Here is a 13,493-nt window from a genome sequence, read left to right on the forward strand (position 1 = left end):
TCTGATGTAAAGAAGGTGGTTAAATTTTTCATACTTTTGATATATTCCCCAGGACACTCAGAGGAAGGTTGGAAACCACTATTCAAGATTGCCAAAACAGGTAAGTTAATTTCGACTCCCAAAATGGACTTAAATTGGTGGCCATGATGAAAAGAGAAATAAATCCCATTTATATTTTACTGGAACTTTATCAATATAGGGAGAAACTTATTTCTGGACTTTTTAAAAATAACAAAAATGAATGAGTGCATTTCCATTCAAAGTTAACAAGAGCAAGTGTTATCAGAGAGCAAAACCACATCTCAATCTAAAACACAATTTGCCATGAGGAAATAAGTCCCATTGAAAGCAATATTTCTAAATTAATGGGTTGAATCATGCTTAGAAGAGACCCATTGAAATCAATGGGATTTTAGTCAGTACTAATTTGTCCCATTTATTTCACCTTATCTACTCAGCAATGGCCGCAAGACTGGAAAAGGTCAGTTTACATTCCAATTCCAAAGAAGGGCAACGCCAAAGAGTGTTCAAACTACCGCACCATTGCGCTCATTTCACATGCCAGCAAGGTGATGCTCAAAATCCTACAAGCTAGGCTTCAGCAGTATGCGAACCGAGAACTACCGGAAGTACAAGCTGGGTTTCGAAGAGGCAGAGGAACTAGAGATCAAATCGCCAACATTTGCTGCATCATGGAGAAAGCAAGAGAATTCCAGAAAAATGTCTATTTCTGCTTCATTGACTATGCTAAAGCCTTTGATTGTGTGGATCACAACAAACTCTGGCAAATTCTTAAAGTGATGGGAGTACCAGACCACCTTACCTGTCTCCTGAGAAACCTGTCCGAGGGTCAAGAAGCAACAGTAAGAACCGGACATGGAACAACCGCGTGGTTCAAAATTGGGAAAGGAGTAGACAAGGCTGCATATTGTCACCCTGCTTATTTAACTTATATGCAGAGTACATCATGAGAAATGCCGGGTTGGATGAATCAGAGGTCGGAATTAAGATTGCCGGGAGAATTATCAACAACCTCCGATATGCAGACGATACCACCGTAATGGCAGAAAGTGAAGAGGATCTCAAGAGCCTCTTGTTGAGGGTGAAAGAGGAGAGTGCAAAAGCTGGTTTGAAACTCAACATTAAAAAAACGAAGATCATGGCATCTGGCCCTATCACTTCCTGGCATATAGAAGGGGAAGAAATGGAAGCAGTGACAGATTTTACTTTCTTGGGCTCCAAGATCATCGCAGACGGTGACTGTAGCCATGAAATTAAAAGACGCTTGCTCCTTGGGAGGAAAGCTATGGCAAACCTAGACAGCATAGTAAGAAGCAGACACATCACCTTGCCAACAAAGGTCCGTCTAATCAAAGCTATGGTTTTCCCAGTAGTAATGTATGGCTGTGAGAGCTGGACTATAAGGAAGGCTGAGCGCCGAAGGATTGATGCTTTCGAACTGTGGTGCTGGAGAAGACTCTTACGAGTCCCCTGGACTGCAAGGAGGTCAAATCAGTCAATCCTAAAGGAAATCAACTCTGAGTGCTCATTGGAAGGACAGATACTGAAGCTGAAGCTCAAATATTTTGGCCACCTAATGTGAAGAGAAAACTCTCTGGAAAAGACCCTGATGCTGGGAAAGACTGAAGGCAAAAGGAGAAGGGGACGGCAGAGGATGAGATGGCTAGATAGCATCACCGATGCAATGAATATGAACCTGAGCACACTCTGGGAGAGTGCTCAGGACAGGAAGGCCTGGCGTGCTATGGTCCATGGGGTCACGAAGAGTCGGACACGACTGAATGACTGAACAACAACAACTCTAAGCACAACTGAATCCAACCCAATGTGTTCAAGCTGAGGAGACGACCTATAACAACCCCAGAATAGTCATGGGAACATCCAAACATCAATTATAAATAATCCAAGAATGCTAATCTGAGCGAGTATTTAGTAATATGATGCTGTATTAGACAGACTTTAAAATAAATGGCAAGATAAAACCAGCAGCAAATAATAAAACTATTTCTACATCATGAAACCAAATTAAAACCAGCAGCAGAACAGAGTACTAAAAACAGTTCCTAAAATGCCTGGGAGAATAAAAAAGTCTTCACGTGGTGCCAGAAAGTCCATAACATAGGTGCAAGCCTCTCTGGGGAGAGCATTCTACAAATGGGGTCCCACCACTGGAAAGACCATCTACCTTGTTGCCACTCACCTCACCTCATTTGGCAAGGATACCTGAATGAGGGCCTCTGGAGATTACCTTAATGTCCGAGTAGGTAAATATTTAGTGTATTTATTTAGTACTTTTCCATACTGACCAATAGCCAAAGCTCTCCTGGCAGTTCACAAAACAAAATTTAAAACCATGAAATACAATAACACAGTAAAACATAACAATACAACCTTATGTTTAAAACAGAATAAAACCAAAGTAGAAACCACAGTAACAGCCAGCAACAGTGCAAAGATCTAAAAACGCATTAAAATGCCTGAGAAAATAAAAAAGTATTTACCTTTCACCAAAAAGACCACAATGTAGGGCGCCAGGTTAGCCACCACTAAAAAGGCCCTCTCCAGAGTAGCCACCCACGTCACCTCATTTGACAGGGTAACTTGCAAGGGGCTAGGAAGTCAACAGATGAACTTAACTGCCCATCTCACATAAATGTGTTTGTTTAACAAAACCCTGACAGTTGCTTCTTTTAGGGAAAGGCCACTCTGGAAGGGGGCAATATGGAAAAGAGAAGCACAAGGTGTGGGAGCTTAACCCTTTCCCTCTCTGTCACTTTTCTATTACAAATATCCCTCCCCAAGTCAGTCCTCCCCTCACCTGCCCTGGAGAGTACCAGATACGTGTTAAACATGCACCTGGAACCCCTATGGAGAAAAGCATTTGGGGAGATGGGTGTTGCAGTGGGAAAATAGCTGTCAGGGTTTTGTTAAATGGATTTATGAGTAATGGGTAGTTAGGCTCATCTGTTGACTTCCTAGCCCCTTTCAAATTGCTTCCGATATATTTTGTTATTCAAAGACTCTAGACCTCAGGATGCTGGTCTGACAAAACATACTCAAGGTTGCAACTATAAAGATGAATAATACATTTTTCACAGTTAGCTAATTAGGTCGACCCATACAATGATATACCAAGGCTGCAATCCTGTACATGCTTACTTAGGAGTTAGACCCATTGAATTCAAAGTCTGAGTAAACATGTGTAGGATTGAACAGCAAATACGTTAAAACAAAGATAAAAGGACCGGATTTTATTCTGTAAATTCCTACTTTTAAAAATGTTGATCCAGTCCCCAGACTTTTATTGGGCAGCCCCTAGGGTGAAGTTGGACTGTTTAGCCTTGTCTATTTGTTTCACAAATGTTAGCAGTCATCATCAGAGAGACTTACAGCTGCTTTATTCACTCCTGGAAACTAACCTCAAGAGAAGCTTTTCCAGGGGGACCTTTGCAGCTGCAACACTGAGGTAAGAAGGAGTGCTGAGTGGTCAAGTTTCAGGGCAAAGCTGTAACTGCAAAGAAAATAAAACAAAACCCAAACCATCCTACGCATATCTAGTGACAGATATACTCCAGCAATACTAAATTATGCAAGCTGTCCTAGACTTTTGACAGAACTGCCATAATTCACCCCAATTCCTATTATCCTAAAAGTATAGAAAAGGCTGAGGTAATAGCTCTGGGTAATCAAGTTGAAAACATCTGCCAAAGTAAACCTTTATTTAGTGCTTAATATACAGTATTTATAGAGCAAACCTGTTATGGAAAAGAATCTTGTTGATTTAATCAGCGGGGTGTGGGTTACTTTTCCCATCCTGCTGTTTATTCTCTCTCTCTCTCTCTCAAATCCTAAGCATGTTTAGGAAATCAGGCCCAGTTTAACTGTAATTCTGGATAGGCAAGAAAAATAATTTACCACCGTGGCACTGCACATGCTCCATGCCTTGTTAAAAAGCCAGACTCTTGTTCACTATGCATGCAACGGTAGCACCTGGCAGGCTAACGCTGCACTGATCCCTGTTGTGTTAGCACTGCATGTGCAGACCAAGGAAACCCAGCATAAACAAGATGCCAGGCAATGCCCAGTTAAGTTCTTCTTGCTCGCCTGGCATCACATTTAGACTTAGCTACATGTCAACATGTTCGACTACATTACACTAATCCACGGACCGAGTCGCTTTGGCACATGAGGCAGAAAGCTCAAATGGCTCCTTCGTGAACAAACAGCAACTGAATTATCAACAACCTCAGATATGCAGACGATACCACCCTAATGGCAGAAAGCGAAGAGGATCTAAAGAGCCTCTTGTTGAGGGTGAAAGTGGAGAGTTCAAAAGCTGGTTTGAAACTCAACATTAAAAAAACTAAGATCGTGGCATCTGGCCCCATCACTTCCTGGCAAATAGAAGGGGAAGAAATGGAAGCAGTGACAGATTTTACTTTCTTGGGCTCCAAGATCACCGCAGACGGTGACTGTAGCCATGAAATTAAAAGACACTTGCTCCTTGGGAGGAAAGCTATGGCAAACCTAGACAGCATAGTAAGAAGCAGAGACATCACCTTGCCGACAAAGGTCCGCATAATCAAAGCTATGGTTTTCCCAGTAGCAATGTATGGCTGTGAGAGCTGGACTATAAGGAAGGCTGAGCGCCGAAGAATTGATGCTTTCGAACTGTGGTGCTGGAGAAGACTCTTACGAGTCCCCTGGACTGCAAGGAGGTCAAATCAGTCCATCCTAAAGGAAATCAACCCTGAATGCTCATTGGAAGGACAGATACTGAAGCTGAAGCTCAAATATTTTGGCCACCTAATGCGAAGAGAAAACTCCCTGGAAAAGACCCTGATGCTGGGAAAGACTGAAGGCAAAAGGAGAAGGGGACGACAGAGGATGAGATGGCTAGATAGCATCACCGATGCAATGAATATGAACTTGAGCACGCTCCAGGAGAGAGCGGAGGACAGGAAGGCCTGGTGTGCTATGGTCCATGGGGTCACGAAGAGTCGGACATGACTTAATGACTGAACAACAACAACCACAACAGTGTCCAGTATCTGCCTCCTGAGGTGCTCTGCCGAATGGCAGGGGCCAGGGCTGGCCCTGCGTATACATGTGATACATTTGCCATGTGAAGGCTACTTGCAACAGGATAAGCATGGAGTGGAGACTGGGTCTATGACCACTGGTCCATCCAGCCCTTTATTGTCCAGATCTTGAAGACATTGGCCTTCAGCTGGTGGATCAGGATCTACTACTGGATCATGGCCTGATTTAAGGTGACTTGAAACAGCTGCACTATCACCATGCCAATTTGTATGTGTTGAGTTGATGTTAAAACGAGACAAGAGCAGAGTCAAATTTTAAAAAGTGGCAATCCTATCACATACCCTTTCCCAGGAACAGAATTACCACAAAGCCTATTTCTCCTTCCAGTAGCAAATGCACAGGAAGGTAGTGTGCTTGCATGCATTTTATCTGGCTGAGAGAGCAATACGTTAATTGCTACTTTTACCTCTAAAATATTGCAAACTTATCCACCTGGAGAAAATCCACAAAAAACAATGGAGAAAAAGAAGAACGTAAGAAGAGCCCTGCCTAGATCAGACCAAAACTCTACCTAGTCCAACATTCTTTCGAGGGGCAGTAGCCAGGCAGATGCCTCTGGAAAGCTCACTAACTAGGAACAGTCCTCTCTAGCATTTTTGGCCCTGACATTCAAAGGTATAGTGCATCTGAATGTGGAAGTTCCATTTAGCTATCATGACTAATAACTGTTGATAGACTTCCATGAGTCTAGCTAATAATCCTTCTGAAAGTCACCTAAGCCCTTGGCCAATGCTACATCTTATGGAAGATGAATTTTTAAACTTAATTGTCTATTAAAAGTTATCACAATGAACTGTATTGGGACCAGTGCTTTTTAACATGTTCATAAATTATCTGGTGTTAGGGGTGAGCAAGTGGCCAAGTCAGCTGATGACACCAAATTATTTAGTGTGGTTAAAACAAAAAAGGATAGCGAAGAGCTCCTGAAAGACCTCTGCAAACCGGGGAACTTCAGTGTAAGAAAGTGTAAACTGATGTACATTAGGGAGGGAAATCTGAACTTCACGTATACATTGATGAGATCTGAGCTGGCATGATTGATCAGGAAAGTGATCTTAGGGCAGTGGCGGGTCGCAGGATGAAAATGCTGACCTAGTGTGTGTCTCCTTTGAAAAAGGCAAATTTCACTTTGGGGTCATTAGGAAAGGAATCAAAAATAAAACTGACAATATCATAATACCTTTATATAAATCTATGGTGCGACCACACTTGGAATACTCTGTACAGTTCTGGTCACAGAAACTTAAATAGAAGATTATAGAGCTGGAGAAGGGGGGGGGAGGGGGCAACCAAACAAGAGGCTGGAGCAACTCCCCTATGAGATTACAATGTTTGGGGCATTTTGGATTACAAAAACGGTAAGGGGGAAAATGACAGATGTGTATAAAATTATGCGTGGTGTAGAGAAAGTGGAGAGGGAGAAAAACTTCTCAGTCTCTCATAATAAAAGAACCTGGAGTCATCCAATAAAGCTGAATGAGGCAGTGGCCCGGTGGGGCGGGGGTGGTGGAATTCAGGACAGACAAAAGGAAGTACTTCCTCACACAGCACATAGTTAAACTGTGAATTGGCTACCACAAGGGCCAGTTCTACACACTTCGTGTCATATCGATACGATCCCATCATGGTGATGCTGTATCCCTCTTGCGCATTTATACCTTGTAGCACACACCATGACATCTGTTGTGGAATTTGGAATGATACAGAATAAAAAGCAAGAAACAATGCTAGAAAAACAGTATATGGAATGCGCAACGTGCCCCAACAGTCATCAGTGCACTTCAATTCCCATAAAAAGCACTAGTGTAGATCTAGCCAAGATGTAATGATGGCCACCAACCTGGACAGCTTAAGGATAAATGGATAGTGGTCATAGTGGCTATATATTCCTTCCAGTATCGGAGACACCGTGTGTCTGAATACCGGTTGCTGGGGAACATAAGCAGAAAGGGTTTATTGCGCTCCTGTTTATTAGGCGCTTTTCATAGGCATCAGGTTGGCCACTGTGGGAAAAGAATGGTGGACTGGAACAGCCTTTGGTCTGATCCAACATGGCTCTTCTTAGGTTTTTCTTATGCAAAGAAACCTGTCTTGAAAGGTGCTGTCTGTCAACTTGCTTTGGTAGCCCTGACCTCTAGTTTTAGTATTTCCAGGGGAGGGGGAGGTAGATGAGGATTACACCAGATACCTGCTCCTTTTCCAGCTGTACTTCCCCCGCCGCCGCTCCAGGGCCATCTTCCACCAACTGCCCTGATGGAAGGAGCATGATGGTTGCTGTTGTTGTTTTTGTGTAAACTGTGAATATTGTTTATTGTGATTTTATTATTTTTATGTTACCTGTAAGCCGCTAGGATTTGTATCCTGAAAGGCAGCATATAAATAATTGTAATAAATAAATAAATAAATAAATAAATAACTGAAGTATGAGAGAAGGGGAAAAAATAACTACAGCTGACTTCTTCTAGCATAAGGCGATGACAGATGGCTACGGCCCCAGGATGAAGCTAATATACCCCAGAGGAAATCCCACAGAGGCAAAAAAAACAAAACAAAACACCACCTGCAGCAAAAAGCCCTAGGAGTTGCGCTTTCCACAACCACAGCAGCGAGCTTGGGAAGAGGAGACGGCTAAATGAATAAAGGTAACAACAAGTTAAATAACAAAAGGTCGGCTTCGTATGTCACAGCCGACTTGACGCACACACAGGTACACATTAAATATTTAGCATGCAGCCAGTTCTGCCACCGTAATACAGAGGCAGCTATATATTTTTGTTCCTTAAAGGTATGTACAGCACAGACTGAACAAACATGCATTATGGTGCTGGGGGCCAATTTGGGGGCTATGTTGTGTATTTCCATGGTATACACACACAGTAAGAAGAAGGGATGTGTAGCCAGGTCCATCTCCAGAGAGTACTGAGGCCCAGTGCCTCAACAATACCATCATTCTTGCTGTGCGCAGAGCTTCCACGAAGGTAGAGCTGTTCACGGAGGGCCCAAGACATTTTGCTGCTTGAGGTAAAGCAACAAATGATGCCTCCCCATCCCCTGTCAAGGTACATAGCACCTAAGGTAGTCAATGTATTCTGGCACCTGAGGCAGAAGGTCCCATAAGCACCTCTCCCCCTTCCTGGCAGTAAAAGCACAGCAGCAATAAATTAATTAATAATTTTCTCCCTTTTCATGGCACTCCAAATCAGCTGCCTGAGGTGGGCAGGCTGGTAGTTGAATCTTACTTCAACACCATCATGGGAAAGCATCCTTCACTGCACCTGAAGGCAGCCAGCTAGCTTAGGGGGATGCAAGGCAGAGCACATGGGACACACAGCTCTTTCCTCAACACCTCACAACTATCCCCTCGCACTCAACCTGCTGCCTAATGTCAGGGCATCACTCTGCCTAATGTCAGGGCTGGCCCTGCAAGTCTGCAAGGAAAAAGCCCACAGTTGACACCGCACTAGATAAATATTTACTATATGCCTGCCTCTACTGTGACCCACAAAGCAGTCCTCAGAAGCTAAGAGCTCAGGGGCAGGTCACATGCTTTGCATGCAAAATGAGCCAGGTTCAAGCCCCAGCATCTCCACTTTGGGCTGGGAAAAGCCCCTGCCAGCCAGTATTAAATAAATCTATGCTACTGAGATAGATGGACTAATGGTCTGCCTCCACCCTGTGCTCCAACCCAAGCATCCCTGTTGTCATATGATTGCTTTCCGGTACCATCTTTTCATGACACATGAAATAAACAACGTCTCTGGCATCTTCCGTCATTCACAAAGTGAGCATTCCCCACTGCACAAATGGACACATGTGATATGATAAACGGCACAAGTCAGTGAAAGAAGGCCAGGAGCCAAGTGCAACAAGCCAGCTGAGGCCACGGCAAATAAATTCAACATCACTAAAAGCACAGTTGCTTTAACTAACCAAGCACAAATAAATGTGCAGGTGGGGATCATACTATAATATCTTGACCATGAAAGCTTTTTAACAGAGAAGGCAGTAGTATATAAATATTAATAAATAAATACATAGTATTTTCTGCAAGATACGGTGTTGCCCACACTTGCCAAAACTGCATATGTTTAAAGAAGTTCCCATTAGCTATGCCTCTTGGTTGATTTCAGTTGGCAGTGTCTGTCCAGCTATAGATCCCATGTGGTGCAGTGGTTTAGTTATGCTACTTTTCTTCAGGCGGTGCCCATGGGATGGATGCAAATCCCACACTACTTATGGGTCAAGAGGGGGACCGCACTTAAAAAAAAAAAAAGGAACTCATCCAATGTACTGGATAGACTGAACTGGACCAGAATTCACATCCCCATTCAGTCCTGAGCGAAATTAAGTACCCATGTCCCAGTTGTAATCTCTCCGCCCAATTTACCTCATAGGATTGTTGTGAGGATAAAGCGGGGAAAATCTCAAGGACACCAACCTGAGATTCTTGAGGGAAGGGCAGGGGCCAAAGTAAGATCATAAGGCTGCACTCCTATACACACCGCAGAGTAAGTACCATTGAACACAATGGTGAGTAGACATGCATAGGATTGTACTGTAAGTGTAATAAATGGCTAGATTCACCACACACACGCACAAAGGAGGGATCTACCCGTGAGTCACCAACATCAAGATGCAATAAAGCAGCTTATTCAACCTTAGGTCTAACGGGGGCTCCCAACATGCTATTTATTTATTTAGTTATTTTCAGCAGGATGGAGTCACTTAAAATTATAATGAAACAGGCTGTGATTTACCGCAGTTGCTTCTACTGAGACTGTGCAGGCAAGAAAAGTGACTAGAAGGTTACATTTCTCCAGTGCAGCCAGGGGAGAGAGCTACACATGACTTTTACTTCGAATATATATATATATATATATATATAAAAAATATTCGACTTCTTTAAAAAAAAAAGATGTGTGTGAGGTCTGGGTGATTCGACGCAGCCCCAGATGTTTACAAGGTTCTCTCACGGCTGCAACATGAGATTCTTAAGTGGCGTGAGGGGGAGAAAGGAAGAGCGGACAGGATGCCACAAAGCTACACACACACACACACACACACACGACACACCGCATTTGACAGTGCAAAAAGTCACATTCAAAGCCCCCCAAACCCAGAGGCGCCTGTGCTCGGGCTTTCCAAAGTTAACCGTTCCACGAGGTGTGAGCTGTCCAGCTCGTGAGAGTTAAGGAGAAATAAAATTCAAAAGGGGTGTGTGTGTGTGTGTGTGTGGCGGGCGGCGAAGGCGGCGGCGGGGAGGCTCCTACTTAAAAAAATAAATAAATGATACGTGCAACCGGTGTGCCTAGGGGGAAAGCGATCTGGCAAGGTTTCTCTGCCAGATATCCTCCCCGAAGAGACGGCCCTACGTTTCGGACCATCATCTCGCCTCCCGTCAGAACCCCGTCGGAGCTCCGCAAGCTGCGCTTTCGATCCGTCGATCTGCGCCTGGAGAGAGCAGGGCGAGACGAGGCGCGCGCGCCGCTTCCCCGTTCCAACTTGCGCCCGAGGGGGAGACGGCGAGCGTCTTTCTCGGGTGAAGCGGACAGACAATCGGCCACCACCACCTGTCTCCCCCCGCCCCCCGCCCCCGATCGGGGAAACGCTGCGCCGGGGGGAGAAGCGCACGCCGCGGGCGGACCTGCCTCGGTGCAAGCGATGCGGTGAGGCCGGAGGGAAAGGCACCCCTCCACCTGACGGCGCTCTCCCCGCTCTCCGCCCCCCCCCCCAATTCCCACGAGCCTCGCCCAGCGCGATTCTCTTCAGGAAAGTGCCCTCCCTGTCAAAGAGCGTGCGTGTGTGGGCCGGGGGCGGGGGTCCGTCGAAGCGAGGCCAGGCAGATGTGCGCGAGGAGTGGGGTGTGTGTGTGTGTGTGGTGTTTCCACGCCTCAGAAAACCAAACCAAACCAGGACTCAATTTTGAACTAGGGCATCCCTCAGCAAGACTTAGGACCTGTCCCCGCCCCCGCCCGCCCCATCCTTCCCTCTCCCGCACCAGCGCTCCAGCCCTCGGAGCGTCCTAAAGGCGAGAGGTCCTCTGAGCGCATGCAAAGCGCGTTTGCGCCTCCAACGCGGAAATGGCGAGCAGCTCCTTTCCAAGCGCCGCGGCGGCGAGAGGAGGACAAGAATCCGACGCCGCCGCGCGCGCCCCCCCCCCCCAGCACACACACACACTTTGCCACAGCGAAGGAAGAAGAAGGAGAGTGGAGGAGCGCGTGGGGTGGGGTGGGGTGGGGCGGGGTGTGGGGAGGCAGATGACTTACTGTAGGGGCAGTTGTCCCTCTTGGTGCCGCTGACGTTGCCGTTCTTCTCGATGCGGAGGAAAAACTTGTTGTGGCAATAGAGCTTCCTCCAGCGCACGTCTCCTCGGAGGTGATCGTAGCTCCGCACGTGTCTCCCCGCGCTGGCTGGAGAGGAGGAGGAGGAAGCCGCCGCCGCCGCCGCCGAGGCGTTGGAGGCCTTGCGGCGCAGCAGGCCCCGGCCGTGCTCCGGGCAGGGCGCCGCCAGACGCGGCATGATGAAGTAGAGCAGCAGCAGCAGGACCAAGCAGCCGCCGCGGCCCCGGCTGGAGGAGGAGGAGGAGGAGGAGGAAGGCAGGTGGGCAACGGCTGAGGCACCCTGTATCAGTCTCCATCTGCACATTGTACTGAAGCTCTGGGCGCTGGGAGATGCCTCATGAAAAGAAACATACTGGAAGGGTGAACACCGGGGAGAGGCGAGGGGACAGCTGGTGGGGGGACCCCCTGCTCAGAGCCCGCGGAGCTGCGACTCGGCCTGAAGGGCGGGCGCCGACATCCATGCCGCAGGGGGCGAAGCCGTCCAGAAGTCGGCCGCCCCCCCCCCCCGCACCCACGCCTCTCTTGGGGCTTGCTTTCCTTCCTTCCTCCTTCTTCTGCGTCTTCCTCTTGTCCTCCTTCCCTTGGCTTTCCTCTCCTTTCCTCCCCTTTTATTAATCCTCCGGAGCCTTCGAGCAAAGTTCGATGCCGTCCAGTTTGCTGGTCGAGCTGAGACGGTGGCGTCGCTCGGATGGCAAATTCTTCTTTGCGCGCGTTCTCTCTCTCTCTCTCTCTCTGTGTGTGTGTGTGTGTGTGTGTGTGTGAGTGTGTGTGTGTGTTTAAAACTCCATCCAAACACCAGCCCCCGGCTTGGTGGTCGTGTGAGGCTATTTCGCCCTCTTCCTCACTCTTTTCTGCACCATCTTACAGAGAGGCAGGCAAGGTCTGCAAAAGAGAGAGATGACAGGCGAGTGAGCAACAGCTTGAAGCGGGAAAAGGGGGAGAAAAAGATGGCTTTGCTTGTTTTTCTTCAAATCCGAATAAAATGCGGGAGCAACCGGAGAAGGGGCCACAGCCGCCAACGCGCTACGCGCCTCAGAAGTTCTCCACCTTCTTCTCACCAAAGCCCAGAAATGCGGTTCTTCTCATTGGCAGAAGACGGGGTTGGTTCTTCTTCTTCCCTCCCTTGGATCCTCCAGACAGATCGATCGATAGATTAAAGGAAAGCAGGACGTGGGGGGGGGGGGGAATCAAACAAGTCCTTTCCTCCCCTGTCCTTTGAGTTGCCAACAGGTTGGAAGCTGTATCCTAAATGATAGAGATTACGAAGCGAAGAGGTGAGACGTGCCTCTGGTGGTCAAGTTTTATTTGCAGGGGGTCAAGCAGCGGTGCTGGGACATCTGAAACCCCTTTGCAGCGAGCGCCTGCTGGGAGAGGAAAAAAGACAGAGAGAAAGAGGCTACACCAAGATCTGCCTTTTTTCCCCCCTTTCTTTTTTTGTGTTTCCCCTCCTGTAGCAGCCACAGCAGCAGCGGCAGCCCTCGGCTAATTGCTCCTCAAGCGGTTCTTCTGGCCACCAGCATGGCTTGGAGACTCATTCTTTACTAATTTCCTTGTCTTCCAGGCTCAGCCAATCCCCTCTAGGGAGCCCCCTCCTCCCCCCCTTTTTAAAAAAACTTGTTTTCTAGAGAAGGATTTTTATTTTATTTTTTTGGCAGCGAGCAGTTGAGAGCCACCTGGTACTTGTTGCTTTGCTGACTCTCTCTCTCTCTCTCTCCCCCCTCCCCTCCCCTTAAAGAAAGGAGGTGGGTGGGTAAGATTTGGAAAGAAGAATATAGTGCAGGCAAATCCTGAAAAAGCAGTTTATAAGCTGGTCAGTGTGTGTGTGTGTGTGTGTATATATATATATATATATATATGTATGTACACACAATTTGCTCTCATTGCTTCCCCTCCTGCTAACTTCCATGGAGGTCTCTGGCGCTCTCCCTCTCTCACTCTCTTTTCCCCTCTCCCTCTCCCCTTTAATGAATCAATGATTTCTGGCTTCCGATACTGAAATAAAAGGGTGGGAATCTCACTTTTAAAGCT

At 46.9% G+C, this 13,493-nt stretch overlaps 1 protein-coding gene across 2 annotated transcripts in view; it reads right to left on the reverse strand.

Annotated features, from left to right (window-relative positions):
• The window catches only part of FGF10 (fibroblast growth factor 10), a 140,344-nt gene extending 127,336 nt beyond the window's left edge, over nucleotides 1–13,008 (reverse strand). Inside the window, exon 1 of one of the 2 annotated variants that reach the window (XM_084833185.1) lies at nucleotides 11,391–13,008. In XM_084833185.1, coding sequence (XP_084689311.1) covers nucleotides 11,391–11,769 — 379 coding nt within the window. In that variant the 5' untranslated portion in view covers nucleotides 11,770–13,008. The remainder of the gene's footprint in view (nucleotides 1–11,390) is intronic. The other variant, XM_084833184.1, reaches the window with a different exon arrangement.
• Between the last annotated feature and the right edge of the window lie 485 nt (nucleotides 13,009–13,493).

The sequence above is a fragment of the Heloderma suspectum genome, chromosome 2 (genome assembly GCF_057233095.1).
Source record: "Heloderma suspectum isolate Gila_16-S chromosome 2, 16-S_ref, whole genome shotgun sequence".
Lineage (NCBI taxonomy): Eukaryota > Metazoa > Chordata > Lepidosauria > Squamata > Helodermatidae > Heloderma > Heloderma suspectum.